Source organism: Equus przewalskii, chromosome 2, assembly GCF_037783145.1.
Source record: "Equus przewalskii isolate Varuska chromosome 2, EquPr2, whole genome shotgun sequence".
NCBI lineage: Eukaryota > Metazoa > Chordata > Mammalia > Perissodactyla > Equidae > Equus > Equus przewalskii.
In genome coordinates, this window is record NC_091832.1 from 40,246,222 (window position 1) to 40,263,145 (window position 16,924).

General features: G+C 41.0%; 1 protein-coding gene across 8 annotated transcripts in view; it reads left to right on the forward strand.

The window, feature by feature from the left end:
- The window catches only part of MTOR (mechanistic target of rapamycin kinase), a 119,473-nt gene that overhangs the window by 25,891 nt on the left and 76,658 nt on the right, over positions 1–16,924 (forward strand). For 4 of the 8 annotated variants that reach the window (XM_008522097.2, XM_008522096.2, XM_070610820.1 and 1 more), the window contains 6 exons: positions 8,161–8,247; positions 10,812–10,979; positions 11,476–11,588; positions 11,907–12,069; positions 13,225–13,317; positions 14,001–14,147. In XM_008522097.2, coding sequence (XP_008520319.1) covers positions 8,161–8,247; positions 10,812–10,979; positions 11,476–11,588; positions 11,907–12,069; positions 13,225–13,317; positions 14,001–14,147 — 771 coding nt within the window. Of the gene's footprint in view, positions 1–8,160; positions 8,248–10,811; positions 10,980–11,475; positions 11,589–11,894; positions 12,070–13,224; positions 13,318–14,000; positions 14,148–16,924 lie in introns of all 8 variants that reach the window. The other 4 variants (XM_070610818.1, XM_008522095.2, XM_070610819.1 and 1 more) reach the window with 1 other exon arrangement.

The window sequence follows — 16,924 nt, forward strand, 5'->3', positions numbered from 1 at the left end:
TTCTGGTTGCTTCTTCTTACATTTAAGTCAAACCTTTTCAGTGAGAATACTGCGGAGGTGAAGTTGCACACGTCTCACTGGATCTCTTAATGTCAGTTTGTCTCACTATTGTTGATGCTAAGTTTGAGCCGTGGTAAAGTTGGTATGCATCAGATCTCTCCATTGTGAAGTTCCCTTTTCCCTTAGTCATTAAGTAATCTCGGGGGTGAGACTCTGAGACTGTATGGCTGTCCTGTTCCCCGACTACCTTTTACCCAATGATTTCAGCATCTCTTGATGGTCCTGGCCTGAATCAGTTGTCATACTGGTTACAAAATAGTGACTTTCTAGTTCTATCATTCCTTCTACTTTTAATAGCTGGCACTTTTCTATGAAGGCTTTTCCCCTTTTCCTCCCGCTTTCTCTCTCGCGCTCTTTTTTCTTCCTCTAAACCACAGAGCACACAGTGGTTCTGTGATTCCTCTACCTGCACTGCCACTGGCAGCAAACCTGCTAATAAAGTTCAAGGGGACTTTGCAGTTCCTCCTCTTCTCAGAAAATATTCCACAAGGGTGTACAGTCAGCATACTGTGCTTAAAAGGTACTTGAATTAGTTATTTTTCCCTCTGTGGTCATATGTCCAATTGAGTACACTTTTAGAGGCGAGAGGACCTTTTTAGAAAGTATAGTTTTTGACTTTGTGCCTCGAGTGTAGAGGTACAGTTTATTTTTATGTAGTCAACCTTATTGAATTCTTACTAATTCTAGTAACTTACCTGTACATTTTCCCAGGTTTTCACTCTAGGTAATCATATAGGCTGCAAAAAGAAAAAGACGGTTTTGGTTTTTTTGTTTTAATCTGTAAACCAGTTACTGCTTTTCCTTACTGTGTTCCTAGACCTTTCACTACAGTGTTGATTAGACCCAGTGACAGTGGAAATCTTTAATCTTCTTCCTGATTTCAGTGGGACTGCTGTTAAGATTTCACCACTAAGTATAGTGTATGCTGTAGGTTTTTGGTAGATAGCTTTTTAAAGGTCATAAGTGTTCTCTTATGGTTTTAGTTTGCTAAAGAGTTTTTATCATGAATGGGTATTGGGTTTATCAAATAACTGCCTTTTCTTTATCTGTTGTGTTCATGTGGTTTTTCTCTTTCAATGCGTTAACATGTTGATTTACAGTGATAGATGTTCTAATGTTGAAACATCCTTGAATTCTTGTGTTAAAACCATCTTGGTTATGATTTATTTCTTAATATATTGATTTTGTATCTAATATTTAATTTAGAATTTTTGCGTCTATGTTCCTGAGTAGAATTGGCCTGCAGTTGTTTTTTTTTTTTTTAACTATAGGTTCAAAAATCTGTTTAGCTTTTTTGTTTCTGAGACAGTTTTGGTCACATTTTTCTAAGAAATCATTTGTTTAAATTATAAAATATATTGGCATGAATTTATTTACACTATTCTTTTATATTTTAATTTCTTTTTTCTTTCTTTCTTTCTTTCTTTCTTTTTTTTTTTTTTGCTGAGGAAGATTCACCCTGAGCTAACATCTGTGCCAGTCTTCCTCTATTTTGTATGTGGGTTGCCACCACAGCGTGGGCGCTGATGAGTAGTGTAGGTCCACACCCAGGAACTGAACCTGGGCCACCAAAGTGGAGCATACCAAACTTAACCACTAGGCCAGGCGGCCAGCTTCTATATTTTCATTTCTTTTTTTTTTTTTAAAGATTTTATTTTTTTCCTTTTTCTCCCCAAAGCCCCCTGGTCCATAGTTGTATATTCTTCGTTGTGGGTCCTTCTAGTTGTGGCATGTGGGATGCTGCCTCAGCATGGTTTGATGAGCAGTGCCATGTCCGCGCCCAGGATTTGAACCAACCAAACACTGGGCCGCCTGCGGCGGAGTGCGCGAACTCAACCACTCGGCCACGGGGCCAGCCCCCTATATTTTCATTTCTTGCTAGAGATTTGTCATGGTATTTTTCATTTTCAAAGAACCAGCTTTTGCCTTTGTTAATCTCTCTTGTATCTTTGTTTTCTTTTTTAGGAAGATTAGCCCTGAGCTAACTGCTGCCAATCCTCCTCTTTTTGCTGAGGAAGACTGGCCCTGAGCTAACATCCATGCCCATTTCCTCTACTTTATATGTAGGACGCCTACCACAGCATGGCGTGCCAATCGGTGCTATGTCTGTACCTGGGATCCAAACCAGCAAACCCCGGGCTGCTGAAGCAGAACATCTGCACTTAACCACTGCGCTGGGCTGGCCCCTATATCTTTGTTTTCTACTTCATTAATCTGCTCTTTATTATTACTTTCCTCCGATTTTTTCTGCTTTAAAAAAAATTATGTTTAAATATTAGCTCATTAATTGTCAGTCTTTCTTCTTATCTAATGTAATCTGTTAAGCCTATAAATTTAACTCCAGCTGTTGTTTAGCTGCATTCCAAAACTTTTTAAAACTTTATTGAGATGAAACTTACATACCATAATCACTCTTGTTAAGTGTAAAATCCAGTGATTTTTAATGTGTTTACAGAATTGTGCAGTCTCACTACAATCTAATATTAGAAAATTTCCATCACCCTGGAAAGAAACCTCCTGCACCTTTGCAATCATTTTCCATTCCTGCCCCAAACCGAGGCAACAACTAATCTTCTTTCTGTCTCTATGGATTTGCTTTTTCTGGGCATTTCATAGAATTGGAATCATATGTTGTTTTTTGTGGCTAGCTTCTTTGAGGTTCATCTGTGTTGTAACATTTATCAGTACATTCCTTTTTTGTTGCTGAATAATAGTGTAATATTTTCATTATTATTCATAAATAAGTATTTTCTGATGTTTGTTATGATTTCTTATTTTTAGAAAAAGGAAGTGTTTTATTTAGATGAATTAAAATGGGTGTATGACTAATATGAAATAAGCAAAGCTCAAATCAAGTCATGGAATCCTTGAAATGATTTCTTCTTTCACCATTGAGTTATTTAAAAGTGGATATTTTAATTTGCAAACTTACAGGATTTTAAATTTCTTTTTTGGATATGGATTTCTAACTTACTGCATTGAGTTTACGATTCTTTGATATTTGCTGAAACTGCCTTAATGATCTAATGCTTGGTTGAGTTTGAGAAGTGTTTCTCCTATGCTGGGAATAGTGTGCATTTCCTACTTTTATACACAAAGTTCTACACATGTCATTAGATTTGAAGATATTACTATGTTCAAATCTTTTGTATCCCTATTAGTTTTTTATCTTCTTTATCAATTACTGAGAGAAATGAGATAAAAATCTCCCTTTACAAGGTGTATTTATTAATTCTTATAGTTTAATCGTTTCTGTTTTATATATTTTGGGGGTTTTATCATTAGGTACATACAAATTTTAAATCATCATATCTTCCTGGTAAACTGAATCTTTTATTGTTTTGCAATGACCCTTTTTTATCTTTAATAATACCTTAAAATTTTTTTGCTTAATATTAGTATAGCTACAACAACTTTTTTTGGAGGGTGTATGTCTTTTTTTATCCTTTCAACTGTTTTGTGATATTTTTGCTTTAGATGGATCGCTCATAATAATAATACATATGATAATATAGCTAGATTATCTTTTAAATCCACTTTGAAAATCTTTGTCTTTTACTCAGTGCATTTAGCCCATTTGCATTTATTGTGATTGCTGATATATTTGGGTTTACTTCCACCATCTTACTTGATGCTTTATTTTTGTCCTGCTTTATCTGTTTATTTTCTTTCTTTTCTGTTTTCTTGGGGGCTTCATTGAGCTTTCATTTTCTTATCTTTTGCCCTCTACTCGTTGGCCACCTTTAGTTTTATTAAATATTTTGTAATGGAATATTTCAATCATGAACAAAAGTAGATAACATATTAAAGTTTTATACTCATCAGTAATAATTAGCTTTTTATCAATTTGGTGTCATCATATTATACACTCACTTTTTTTTCCGGAGTATTTTAAAGCAAATTCTAGATATCATATTATTTCAGCAATAAATATGGGTTTTTTCCCATATCACTCAATCTCCCTCCCTTCTCTTATGTTATTATCTAGTATCACTTTGTCTTAACCACCAAATTAAACATTATTACCGTTGTTTTATGCAGTGTTTGTTTATATTCTTCCACAACTTGCTATTTCATTTCTCATCATTCTGTCTCCTATCTCAGTGCTTTCTCCCGAGATCATTTTCCTTCTTCCTGAGGCAAATTCCTCTTGTGAGCATCTGTTGAAGTAAACTCTGTTTTTGTTTATCTGAAAAAAATCTTTATTTCACCCTCATTTAAAATCTTCATTTAGCTGAGAATACAATTCTGGGTTCTCCTGCAACTGTGGATATTATTCCACTGTTTTCTGACTCTTTTTCTTTTTTTGCTTTCTTTTTTTGCTGAGGAAGATTTGCCCTGACCTAACATCTGTTGCCAATCTTCCTCTTTTTGTGTGTGAGCCACCACTACAGCATGGCCATTGACAGACGAGTGGTGTAGGTCTGTGCCCAGGAAGGGAACCCGGGCCACTGAAGCCGAGCATGCCAAACTTAACCACTAGGCCACTGGGGCTGGCCTCTAACTTCTTTTGTTGCTGTTGAGAAATCACGATTCCTTTTTACTTAATTTCCCTTTTCTCTATGGATATTTAGATCTTGTTGCTGTTGTCCTGAAGTTTCGCTGTTGTATATCTAAATGTGGATTTCTTTTTCTTATCCTATTTGAGATTTGTGGGCTTCCTGAATATAAGGATCCACATTTCTATTTTTTCCTTCCAGTATTTGATTCAACATGTAGAGCTTCTCACTCTGTCCTTAATGTCTCTTAGTTGCTTGTCCAATTTGTCATCTTTCTCTCTCAAAGATGCCTTATGGACATTTCTTCACATCCATTTTTTGCTTGCTAATTCTTCAGCTATGTCTTTTTGACCTGTCATTCAGTTTTCAGGTTCAACTACATTTTCACATTTCTAAAGTTATGCTAGGTTCTTTCAAATATGCCGATTATTTTTTGGTGGTATCTTGTTCCTTACTCATATTTTTTTATTCTCACTTTTATTTCTTTCAACTCTTTAAGCAGATAGGTCTTTTCTATCCCGTAATTCTAATATATGTAAAATCCTTGATGGATCTGGTTCTGTTGTTTATTGTTTTTGCTAAGTCACACTAGCAGTGGTCTGTCCTTATATGTGTTTCATAATTTTGGATCAAGTATTGTATTCAGCTGGGTTTTCCCTGGGGCAGCACTAGAAAATCTGCTCTGAAGTTGCATCTCTCCAGAGAGGATTTACATTTGCTTCTGCCAGGTGATCTAGGGGAACTTTAAGTTAATTTCTTGGCTTAGAGTTTCTCAGGCCACACAGATAGTTAAAATAACTCCCTAAACTCATATAAGAGTGGCCTGAAATTACAGACTCTTAGGGGAAACGTTTTTTTTTTAAAGTCTCCTTTTTTTTGGTGAGGAAGAGTGGCTCTGAGCTATCATCTGTTGCCAATTTTCCTCTTTTTTTTTCTCCCCAAAGCTCCACTACATAGTAGTATATCCTAGTTGTAAGTCCTTCTAGTTCTTCTGTGTAGGATGCCCCCACAGCATGGCTTGATGAGTGGTGCTAGGCCTGTGCCCAGGATCCGAACCCGCGAACCCTGGGCCGCTGAAATGGAGTGTGTGAACTTATAAGTGCTACACCATTGGGTGGGCTCCTAGAGGAGTCTTTTTTCTACGTAAACCCCACGTCAAGACTGACACATTTTTCTTTGTCTCCTTTTGCTAGTAGACAGATTGGGAGGGGGGATTCATCATTTTTCTTAATATGTAACCCTTTGAATGTCTAGCTTTATGTGAAAGGTTTCAGTTCTGATAATCTAATAACAATGTTTGCTATCTGTTATGCATTATTTTTAAGCGTTTCATAGGAGGATTTGGGGGGAGATCTAATCCACCATATTTTCAGGAATAAAACTGTATGCTCTTTTAAAATACTAATGTTTTGGGGGGAAAAAGAGAAAAAAGCTTGTGAAAGAATCGAAGGGAGAAGAAATAAGGTGGCCACCCGGGCTCTACCTATAATGAGGTACTTGCCTGTGTGTATCCCCCCTGTTGCTACTCCTTATGAATTGGCCACTTAGAGGCTTCCCCATGTACATCTAATAGGAAATGCCGCAACAATCAGGAGGCATTTCTCCTTTCTGTCCTGTGGTTTTCCCTGACCTCCCTGCCATCCCCAGTGCCCTGCTTCTCCAGCTTAGATTTTCTTCCCTCTTTCAGGTTTTGCATTATAAAAATTTAACTACAGAACCATCAAATTTAGAGTCTCATGTCCCTTGATCTGTAAGGTATTTTTTAGGGACCATTTCACACAAACTGTCAACGTGATTCTGTGAGGAGGCCCAGGAGGTGGGTAGGGATGGCTCTACTGAGTCCAACCTGTGCCATGTGGTGACCAGCTTCTACCACCTAGCAGCCATTGATGTCCCTGTCATTGAGAATTAGTCAAAGCTCTTTGGGCCCAATCCTGTGTGTCCTGTCAGTCTCACCTCTTCAGGTAATGAGTTCTGTAAGTCTGTTAGTCAATATTTGAAATAACACTTTTTATTTATCCCTAACACCCAAGTTTCAAAATGTGCATAAGAGTGAAAATATGTATGTTCATCACTAAATTATCCTTGTTAGAGGAGGGCAGCAAAGACTGAGAGGGCTATAAAAGTCTTTTGGGGAGGGGGGTTTAGAATATGATTTACTACTTAATATTGACATGTAGCACTATTTGAAGATGAGAACAAAATAAAAATACACCCCAAAGACATCTTTAACCTGGATGTCCCTTACCCAAGCCCTCCTCATTCCCATCCTTATTGAGTAGATGGCATCTCCTCCTAAAATTGCAAGGTACCAACCTAAAGAGAATCTCCTTATCCCATCCCTCCCTCAATTTGCTTGCTGTTTTAGTTGATAATTTCTTAGAGACACAGTTAACAAAGACCTAATTAATTGAGTTAATTACTATAAATCAACTATGGTGCCCATAATAGTTAGCCGCATTTATTTTAGAAAGTAAGTGGTAGTGAATTAGGGCTGAATAAACAAAATATATGTTTATAGCTGATTAAAAATTTCATGTCCATCTTTTTTTTCCAGAATGGAAATAGCCCATATTTATTGAATAGTGACAGGCCAGGCACCATTCATATTAACTTGTTTCACACATATTAACTCATTTACTCCTCACAACAGCACTGTGAGGAAGGTGCTGTTATCCCCATTTTTCAGACGAGCAAGTCGAGGAGCAGAGATGTTAGGTCATTTGTCCAAGGTTAGCAGCGTGTCCCGGATTTTCATCCAGGCGGTCTCGATCATTGCAGCTTCCTTAACCTCAGAGCAGCTCTCCCACTGGCGCACTACGTGACCAGAACCGGCTAGTAAGGTCCTCAAGTGCCTCTCGATCCTGAAGAACTGGGATGATGCACATTTCTAAGAACTGCCTCATTTTTTCAATGCACACGGGACCCAAAGGAATGTCATTGTTCATCATTATTTACTGACTCAGAAATGTCTTTTTCACTTGTTCAAATGAGGCTCCAAAAAAAGACCCACACATTACTGTATCTATTTTCTGGCGGCTCTCTGTGGGTCTGTGGTGCTGGTCTCTGAGGCTGATCTCCCAGAAAGGACTCTGAAGCCAGTCTTGCACCAGATTGTTCATGTCCATTTTTAAGTCTCTAGTGACTCCAGAAATCCTTCAATGATGGCTCATATTCATTGAGCACTTAACATTCATTGAGTATTCATGTCCCTGTTCTGATGCTTTCCAGGTCTTAATCCCTTTAATCCTTAGAACCAGTCTGTGAGACAAGTACTGTTATCCCCATTTTCCCACTGAAGAGGTGGGCACAGAGAGGTTAAATGAAGGTCGTAAAGCCATAAGTGACAGAATGATTCAAAACAGCCAGTATGGCTCCAAAACCCCTGCTATGCAGTAACTGGTTTACCTGGTGTGTAAAGCCACTGACAGTTGTTTTTAGCCACCACCACCATCACCATCACAGGTTTTAAGTCTGATTCTTTGTAACTTACTTTCAGTAGATTAGGTGGTGCAGAAACCGGTTCTGTAGTTGTCTTTAGGTAAGCCTGGGAGTTCTACATCCTTCATGGCGCCAACTTGCTGACCTCTTCTCCTTTCAGTTTCTGTTCCAGCAGTTGGGAATGTTGGTGTCCTTTGTGAAGAGCCACATCAGACCTTATATGGATGAAATAGTCACCCTCATGAGAGTGAGTAGAAATTAATGCTTCGACCTGTTCATCAGTGTTTGGGTCCAGGAACATTCAGAAGCAGGTTTGGATAACACGGTCATTTTTTTCATGGGTCATTGTAGAGCTGTTACAACCCGAGCTAAAAAGTGGAGCAAGGTGTCCTCCTGGGTTACAAAAGGAGAAGGAGGGGCTGTTGCTGCAGGCTCCCAGAGGCAGGAGTCCAGGGTGTGGAGTCTGAGGAAGAATCCCGAAGTGATGTTCTGCCAGAAATAGACACTTGAGTTCTTTAATTTCGCTTTAATATCACAACAGTGCTTTATCGTTCCCACGAAAGCCCTCTTCCTTACTGCCCGTAAAACCACGGCCTTAAGAGAGGATTGGGGATTGGGTTTTCCTAGGGCCGTTAAATACGATGGACTCCTGTCAGGCACTGAGGAAGAAGCTGATGCTTTACCCTGCTACCTGCAAAAGCATAAATGCCACCTTCTGACTGCAGTGGTGTGAGGAAGGCTCACGTCCCAGATTTTATACCATGCTTTGAGCAGGTGCAGAGGACTCCCCATTGATGGCAATATTGTTCTTCTGTTTGAGAGGGAGGCCTGCTTCCTGCTGTTCTATATAATTTAAATGTCTCTGTTGGGAAGGTTGCTTTGCAGAGATGACTATGTCCTCAAAGAATTGGAAGATAGTTCTTCCAATGGTTTCTGTTCTTCTACACCAGACCTCTATAGTTAGCTTGGAGGAAGCAGCAGGACCAAAATCAGAGTGTCTGGCTTCAAAAGTGGAACTTTCCCAAAACTGGGTCTCAGAACTGAACAACTCCTATATGTATAAATAATTAGAAGCTGCTCTGTTCCCTGACTCCTGCCACAGAGGCCTCTGTACAAGGAAGAGTTAGGCAGAATGCTAAAGTTGTGCAGAATGCTAAAGAGCCTGGTGGGTAGTACTGGGGGGAGCAGCAGGGGAGAAAGCAGTGGACTCTGTGGTTTGAAGCTGAAGGAATCGGTGACTTATTCTCCCCAAAAAGACTTATGACCAAAACAGGGATTTGAGGTGGGGGCCTCACACCTGCAAAATACAGCTTTCATTCCCTCCTAAGACATAGAAGGTGCCACAGGGGCCCTTCCTCTGGCTATTAATCCTGAGTGTTCTAATGAGCTCCCTTGAGCCCAGGAGGAGAAGAGTCTTCGTGAACAGTGATCCAGCCCACATCCCTGGGCAGGCTGCCTGGCTTCTTTGAGGTACAGAAACCACTGTGAGCAGCCGATAGTAACACAGTGGGGAGGTGGGTGGCCTTTCTCTAAAGAAGGCAGAGTGTGAGCCAAGTGCATGAACGTCAGACGAAATGTGGAGGCCATAAAATCTGTGCTGTTTCTTTGGCAAAGCTTTTTATCTAGAGAAAATAGCTTTTTCAGAATATTTCTCTCTCCAAGCAGAGAGAAAATTTTACCAGCATCTTTTAGTATGGTTTTTACTTTCTAAGCTATTATGCTTAAAAAAATTTTTTTTAATAAAAATGCTTTATGCTTCTATAAAGCCTTTCATCTGAGGAGTTACCCTTTTTTTCACTGACTTCTACTCTGAATTATTTGGGGCCCCAAGAGTATTAATATGCATGTGTTGCCATCATTAGTAGAGTTTCTGTTGTCATCGTCTCCTGCTCCGGAGGTTTTAAAGAAGTCAGTGGACAGCTATCATTTTTAGTTGATTTGAAAGTACAGCTTTTTCTGGAGTCGGAGACTTGGACCAATTTGCCTTGTAGTACTGAGGCAGGAAGGGGCAAATTGGCCAAGTCTTTATTTTAGTAACTTATGTGAAATATAATTATATGGCTGTAGAGAAGTGCTCCTTTTGTGGCACTATCCAGGACTGAAAATATGGGACAGATGTCAGATGCTATCTAGCAAACTCTAAATCTAGACAGGGCAGGAAATCTTCTTAATACTGGAATCGCCCTCTGGTAGAGACCAGGTGGTGCCCAAAGTAAAGAACCCACCTTGGACAGCTTGAGAGCTAGAGTGACATAGACTTAGTCATTCATTCATTCTGTAAACATGTTTGGGTGGCTGGAAAATGCTGGGTACTCTGCTAGATTCTGGGGAGACAGAGATGGATCAAAGGGGTTTCTCGCCCTTAACTAGCTTACAGACTAGTAGAGGGTGGGTGGCAAAGAAAAGTAAGTATTACAGGCACTAGAAAAGAGGAGGGCAAAGGGACCCAACGAGGATAATGGCAGGAGAACAGGAAAGCCTTCGTAGGAAAAGTGAGACTTGAGCTAGGTCTAGAAAGACCAATAGGGCTTAGGCTCAGCTAGAGGTGGGATACTAGGCAAAGAGCAGCATGAGCAAGGCACAGAGGAGCGAAGCAGCTGGGAGCATTTGGAGAAATGCAGTTTCATTTGTCACTATGACTGTGACATAGGATACAAGGAGGCCCAGGGAGAGGAGGGTAGAGGAGGAGTCCATCTTGAGGCAGACTGTTCTCACTATATTTTTGCTTCTTTTTGGCCATCTCAGTTCCTTGGTTCATATTTCAACAGAAGGGCACCTGGCTTTGCTCTTCTACTTCTTCCCTCTTTATAGGAATTCTGGGTCATGAACACCTCAATCCAGAGCACAATCATTCTTCTCATTGAGCAAATTGTGGTAGCTCTTGGGGGTGAATTTAAGCTGTACCTGCCCCAGCTGATCCCGCACATGCTACGTGTCTTCATGCATGACAACAGCCCAGGCCGCATTGTCTCCATCAAGGTGAGTAGCCCAGGGCATTTTCTCAAGAGATTTCAAGGGTCCATCAGAGTCCCTGCATGGTCACCTATGGGGCAAGACCCTGTTTGGAGTGTCAGGGTGATGCTCAATCCACAAGACCGAATCCAAGGAATTCTAATATCCAATGCATGCAGTTTACAGTTTATAGAATGTTTACAATCCTCTCTTGATTATTCTTACGTTTTGTCTCCTTTAATGGATTATTCTTGGTAAATGTTTTATCCCAGACCAGTTTTCTCTGTTATTCAGCGATGGATTCTTTATCAATTGAAATAACCTCAGAGAAAGCAAAGTAATATATAAGCAAAATAAAATGAGGGGAAAAGATGCTGCAAAAAAATATAGTGCAAAGCCACTTAAGGCTTTTCAGAGTCCCCACAGAGTTTTGAATTATCCATCCCACTGTCCCCTCCAGGTACTTAGATACTTGGTACCTGACTGAATTTGCTCATCTCCATGCTTTGGATCCCTTTTGCAGTTGCTGGCTGCAATCCAGCTGTTTGGTGCCAACCTGGATGACTATCTGCACTTGTTGTTGCCTCCGATTGTGAAGTTGTTTGATGCCCCTGAAGTTCCACTGCCATCTCGAAAGTAAGCACCTGCTCTTTGGGACTAACAGTCATCAAGCTTTTAATCTTTTGTTGAATATGTCCTTTTCTTAAGTTCCCACGCCACCTTTCTACTTTTTTTGTTATTTCAACTCCCCTTATTTTAGTCCAGAAATGTCCCACGTTTATGGAAATCTTAACTTTCCCCATCCCACTGGAATATATATTGGATCCTTGTCACCCAAAATACCTCAGAAGCCATTCCTTCCCATTCGGTGCTGATTGTTAAGGTAACCCTCAGCCACTTCTCTTACTTTGGGAATGCATGTTAGCAATTACCATATGTTAGCGATTGTTGTAGGGCAGCATTAGAGACGGTGGACCGCCTAACAGAGTCCCTGGATTTCACTGACTATGCCTCCCGGATCATTCACCCAATTGTTCGAACACTGGACCAGAGCCCAGAACTGCGTCCCACAGCCATGGACACCTTGTCTTCACTTGTCTTTCAGCTGGGGAAGAAGGTAAGGCAGGAGTTTTAAACAGACATGCTCTTCTGCCTGCCTTGGGGAAGAAGACTTTGTGAACTCCTCTGTTGGTTAGTCTGTAGGTCTCAACCACTGTCAGAGAGCTAGGAATTGTTTGCACTTTTTTGCTTCATTTATTCAGCAAATATTTATTGAGCCAGCTATGTGGGCTAAGTGCTGTTCTGGGGATAAGACAGTAAACAGAATGATATCCTTGTTCTCACAAAGCTTACATTCCATTGAAGCAAAGTTAATAAGCACAGTTTGTCTCATAAGTGTGACGGGAGGGAGTGAAGGGAGATGCTGTTTATTTAGGGTGGACAGGGAAGACCTCTCTGATAAATTGACCTTTGAGCAGAGACGTAAATAAAGTAAAGACCCAAGCCCAGAGAGTGGGATGCAGGCTGAAGCCACTGCATGAATAGCACATGCAGAGGTGCTAGATGGCAGCATGCTTGGAGTGTTCAAGGAATAGCAGGAGAGCAGTGCAACTTCAGAGGAGGGAGCAAAGGGGGAAGTGCTTGGAAAAGGTCATAGAGATACTGCGGGGCTGAGCTGTGGGTGGGGCTTGAAACTGGTATTGTTGGCCAGTGGTTCTCAAAACGTGATCCCCAGAGCAGCAGTGGCAGTATCTACAGAGATGGGAACTTCTCAGAAATGCAGATTCTCAGGCCTCACCCTGGTCCTACTGAATCAGAAACTCTGGTTCTAGAGCCCAGTGATCTCTGGTTTCATAAGCCCTCCGGGTCACCTGGGTGATGCCCACTGAAATTTGCACACACTGTCTCGAGCCATTGTAAGTCCTATGGCTTTCACTCTGAGCAAGATTAGAAGTCTTTGGAGGATTTTGAGCACAGGAATACCATGATCTGACCTAACAGTTTTAAATGATTACTCTCAGTGCTGTGTGGAAGAATGGACTGAGCTGAGAGTGGAAGCAGAGAGACCATTAAAAGGCTGTTGCAGTAACCCAGGTGGAAGATGATGGGGACTAGGATTATAGCAGGAGGGGGTAAAAAGTGATTCTTCTGAGTATCACAGAGCTAGCCCAAAACTTGGAAGAAATAGCTATAATGTAGTGGTGGTGGTATGCTTTTCTCTGCTTTGCTTTCCAAAGTAATGGTTTCTGATCTCTTCCCTCTCCTGCTATAGTATCAAATTTTCATTCCAATGGTGAATAAAGTCCTGGTGCGACACCGAATCAACCATCAGCGCTATGATGTGCTTATCTGCAGAATTGTCAAGGTGAACTGCACTTCACTTCACTTTCAAAGTCCCTCATTGTCTTTCCTAATTGATATGCTTGTCATCTTAGCTGTGGGAGTATATCTAGCTTTTTAGCTCTGAACTAGGGATTGGAAAACTTTTTCCATAAATATAGTAAATTTTTTCAGCTTTGCAGGCTATGTGGTCTCTGTTGCAACTACTCAGCTCTGCCACTGCAGCATGAAAGCAGCCATATGCATACATAAACGAGTATGCATGGCTACATACTCGTAAAGTTTTATTATGGACTCCAGAATATGATTCTCTAATAATTTTCACATGTTACAAAATGTTTATCTTCTTTTGATTTTTTTTTCAGACATTTAAAAATGTAAAAACCATTCTTGGCTCTTGGGCCGTATAAAAACAGGCCGCAGGCTCTTTGCCATCCTTGCTTTTCATCCCTTTTATCACTGCTCACAGCTGTTTCATATTTGCCAGTTGCATGCTCTTACTACAAAGTCAGTGCTTGTCAGTGACCAAGAAAGACTGGTCTGCAGTGGGGAATACAGCCCACCCATGATTCATTTTGTCCATATGTGGAGTCATACCTAAATCCTGGCTTTTCCAGAAGATCTGAACTCCTCAAGGTTTAAGGATGTTTTCTAAACTGGGAGTGTCTAGTGGGGTTGTGGGTTTGTTCCATGAATCTCTGGTTGCAGGGATACACCCTTGCTGATGAAGAAGAGGACCCTTTGATTTACCAGCATCGAATGCTGAGGAGTGGCCAAGGGGATGCATTGGCTAGTGGACCAGTAGAAACGGGGCCCATGAAGAAACTGCATGTCAGCACCATCAACCTCCAAAAGGCAGGTCCATCGTTTCCCCGGGGACTTGGAAAGGAGAGCCTTCCTGCTCTTCTATCTCGTTCACAACTTTCAGCTCTTGTGACTTTCAGTTTAAAACCACCAAAAACCAGCCCAAGCATTTTTCTGAAAATTTATGTACTATGGACATAGGTCACTTTGTCTTTCTCCAGGTGTCTGAATTGTACGTTTTTTTAGTAGAAGGAAAAGAACAAAGTGTCCTTTTGTGCTGCCTTGCAGCTTTGATAGTAGAACGCTTTGTTGCAAATAACATTCTCATTTTTTATATGAATGGAACACAACCAGTGAGCCCCTAGTTAGCACCTGATGCAGGCTCTTTAAAGCAGTTCTTCTCAAAGTTCTCAGACTTGTTTGGCTTACCAACAGCTAGGAACTTGTTAAAATGCTTCTTCTGATTCAGGGATTCCAAGGTCTGGCCCGGCATTCTCCACTTCTGACAAGCTCCCAGGTGATGCCAATGCTACTGGTCCATGGACACACTTTGTATAGTGAGGCGTTAGGTCCTTTCAGATAAGTACTGAATTCTCTATGCTCACCAAAACCTGGAGTATAACCAGCTTCTCACCATGTATGCCACTGGCCATCCACTTAAATATAGGCAGTTTCCAAGCATATCTAATGGATCTGAGCAGAATAATCATAGTTATGTCACTGATTTTTAAATAAATATACCAGCTTGCTTATGTTCCACATTTTGCTTTAGACTTTAGTGTTTCTGGTGGCTGTAAGAAGCTCCCAGTTAGGATTTCAACGCAGTATTATTCTTCCTTTATTAGCAGCTGACCCAAGGCAGCTGCGCTTCATCTGTAACAGCAGATAAAGGTAAAGAACTGGGCAGGACTGGGTCCCAGCTAACTGGTTCTCTTCTTTTGGCCAAGCCCATAAAGATTTGAACACAGACCTATGTGCATGTGCTCACACACAGCTTTGGAACACGGGGTCTATTACTGACAATTCTGCCAGTCATTACCTGCACAGACAGCTGTAAGGTGACCACTGCGAGAAATGTTTAATGATTTAAGATGTAAGTTCTCAAATATCCCTGGATCAGGAGTGAAGCTGCTTTCCCTCTGTAGATTTTGTAATTGCTATTCTGAGGCTTTGGGAGGAAGAACAAGTCATCAGTCACCTGGTATTCCCAAGCAGTTGTTGAGGCCCCCCTGCTGACGCTTCACACTTGAGGGAGGGGTCGGGTAAGAAAGCCAGACACACATTTCCACCCAGGTATTTTCAGGCTGCCTAGGTTCAGAATGTCCTTCCAATCAGGCAGCCAGCCACCCTGCTTTAGAGCTTTGTTCTATTTTAGGAAATCCCCCAGTAGTCTGATTTGCTCCTAGGAGGTTTTGCTTTCTGCTCGGGACTTGGAAAAATAAGCATAACCTTTGCCAAACAGTGTAAACAAAGAATCTCTAGTTTATCTCACCTGAGAGAATGGATCAAATTCAAAAACCCTAAGCAAAATCCTCCACAGCTAGAGTCTCAGATCCATTTCGTCGAAAAGTAAATTGTGCTTCCACATATTCATGTGATGATAATTAGAGATTGGTATATTTGTCAGTTTTAACCAGCTTTCAGAATAACAGTTGCTACCTCAGTTGCCTTTCTATTGGGTTTGCTAATAGAGGATTTAAATGGTACAGAAAATGTAAAAACCATTTATAGATACCTCTAGAATGCCTTCCAGGATTTTCAGCAACTTTACCGTCCTGTGATAATCTATTTGGGCTTACCTTCTAAATGGAAAAGCTGGCATCCCGTCAGCATGCACCAGTGTTAGCAGAGGAGGCAGTCAGCAGTGGGTGGGTGGCAGAGGAAACTGGCTAGTGTTTAAAGTTACTCCATAACCCAGAGAATTGGGAGTTGATTATGTTCTGACTTACAGAGCAGCAGGGAATGGCCCATGTGGGGACTTAGCCTGTTCGATAGATTGTGCAGTTGTCCATTAATCTAATGTTTTTTTGTTTTTTGGGGGTTTTTTTTTTAAAGATTTTTAATTTTTTTCCTTTTTCTCCCCAAAGCCCCCCGGCACGTAGTTGTGTATTCTTAGTTGTGGGTCCTTCTGGTTGTGGCATGTGGGATGCTGCCTCAGCGTGGCTTGATGAGTGCTGGCATGTCCATGCCCAGGATCCAAACTGGCAAAACTCTGGGCCACTGCAGTGGAGCGCACGAACTCAACCTCTCAGCCACGGGGCCAGCCCCAATCTAAGGTTTTTTGAATACCTGTTTGCTACCATTTATCAAATGGTAACAACAACAATGATAGCAATAACAACTACCAACATTTGTTGAGTGCTTTCTGTGTGTCAGGCATGGTTGTGAGCACTTTATGTGTATTGACTCATTTAATCTTCACAATAACCCTATGAGTTAGGTGCTGTCGTTAATGTCCCCATTATTACAGATGTGGACATTGAGGTACTGAAAGGATAAGTAATTTGCCCATTGTCAGCTAGTAAAATGGTGGAGCCAGGATTTGACCTAGGTAGTGTGACTCCAGAGCCCAGTCTCTTAACTACTATGCTGAACTGCCTCCACCTTACCCAGGCTCAACCGCACGTCAGAGTGCTATTTCCTTGTATAGCAATGCTTCCTTCTGTGTGTCCACCTCTTAAAAGGCCACGTTGTACAGTGCAGCTATCCAGAGATCCATTGTGTAGGGAGGAAGCCAAAAACCTATGGATAGAAAAGGCCTTGATGTTCCCATTTCATTCAACAGAACAAGGTCTAAAAGTCAAGTCTTTGGTATCTGGTGTCACTCT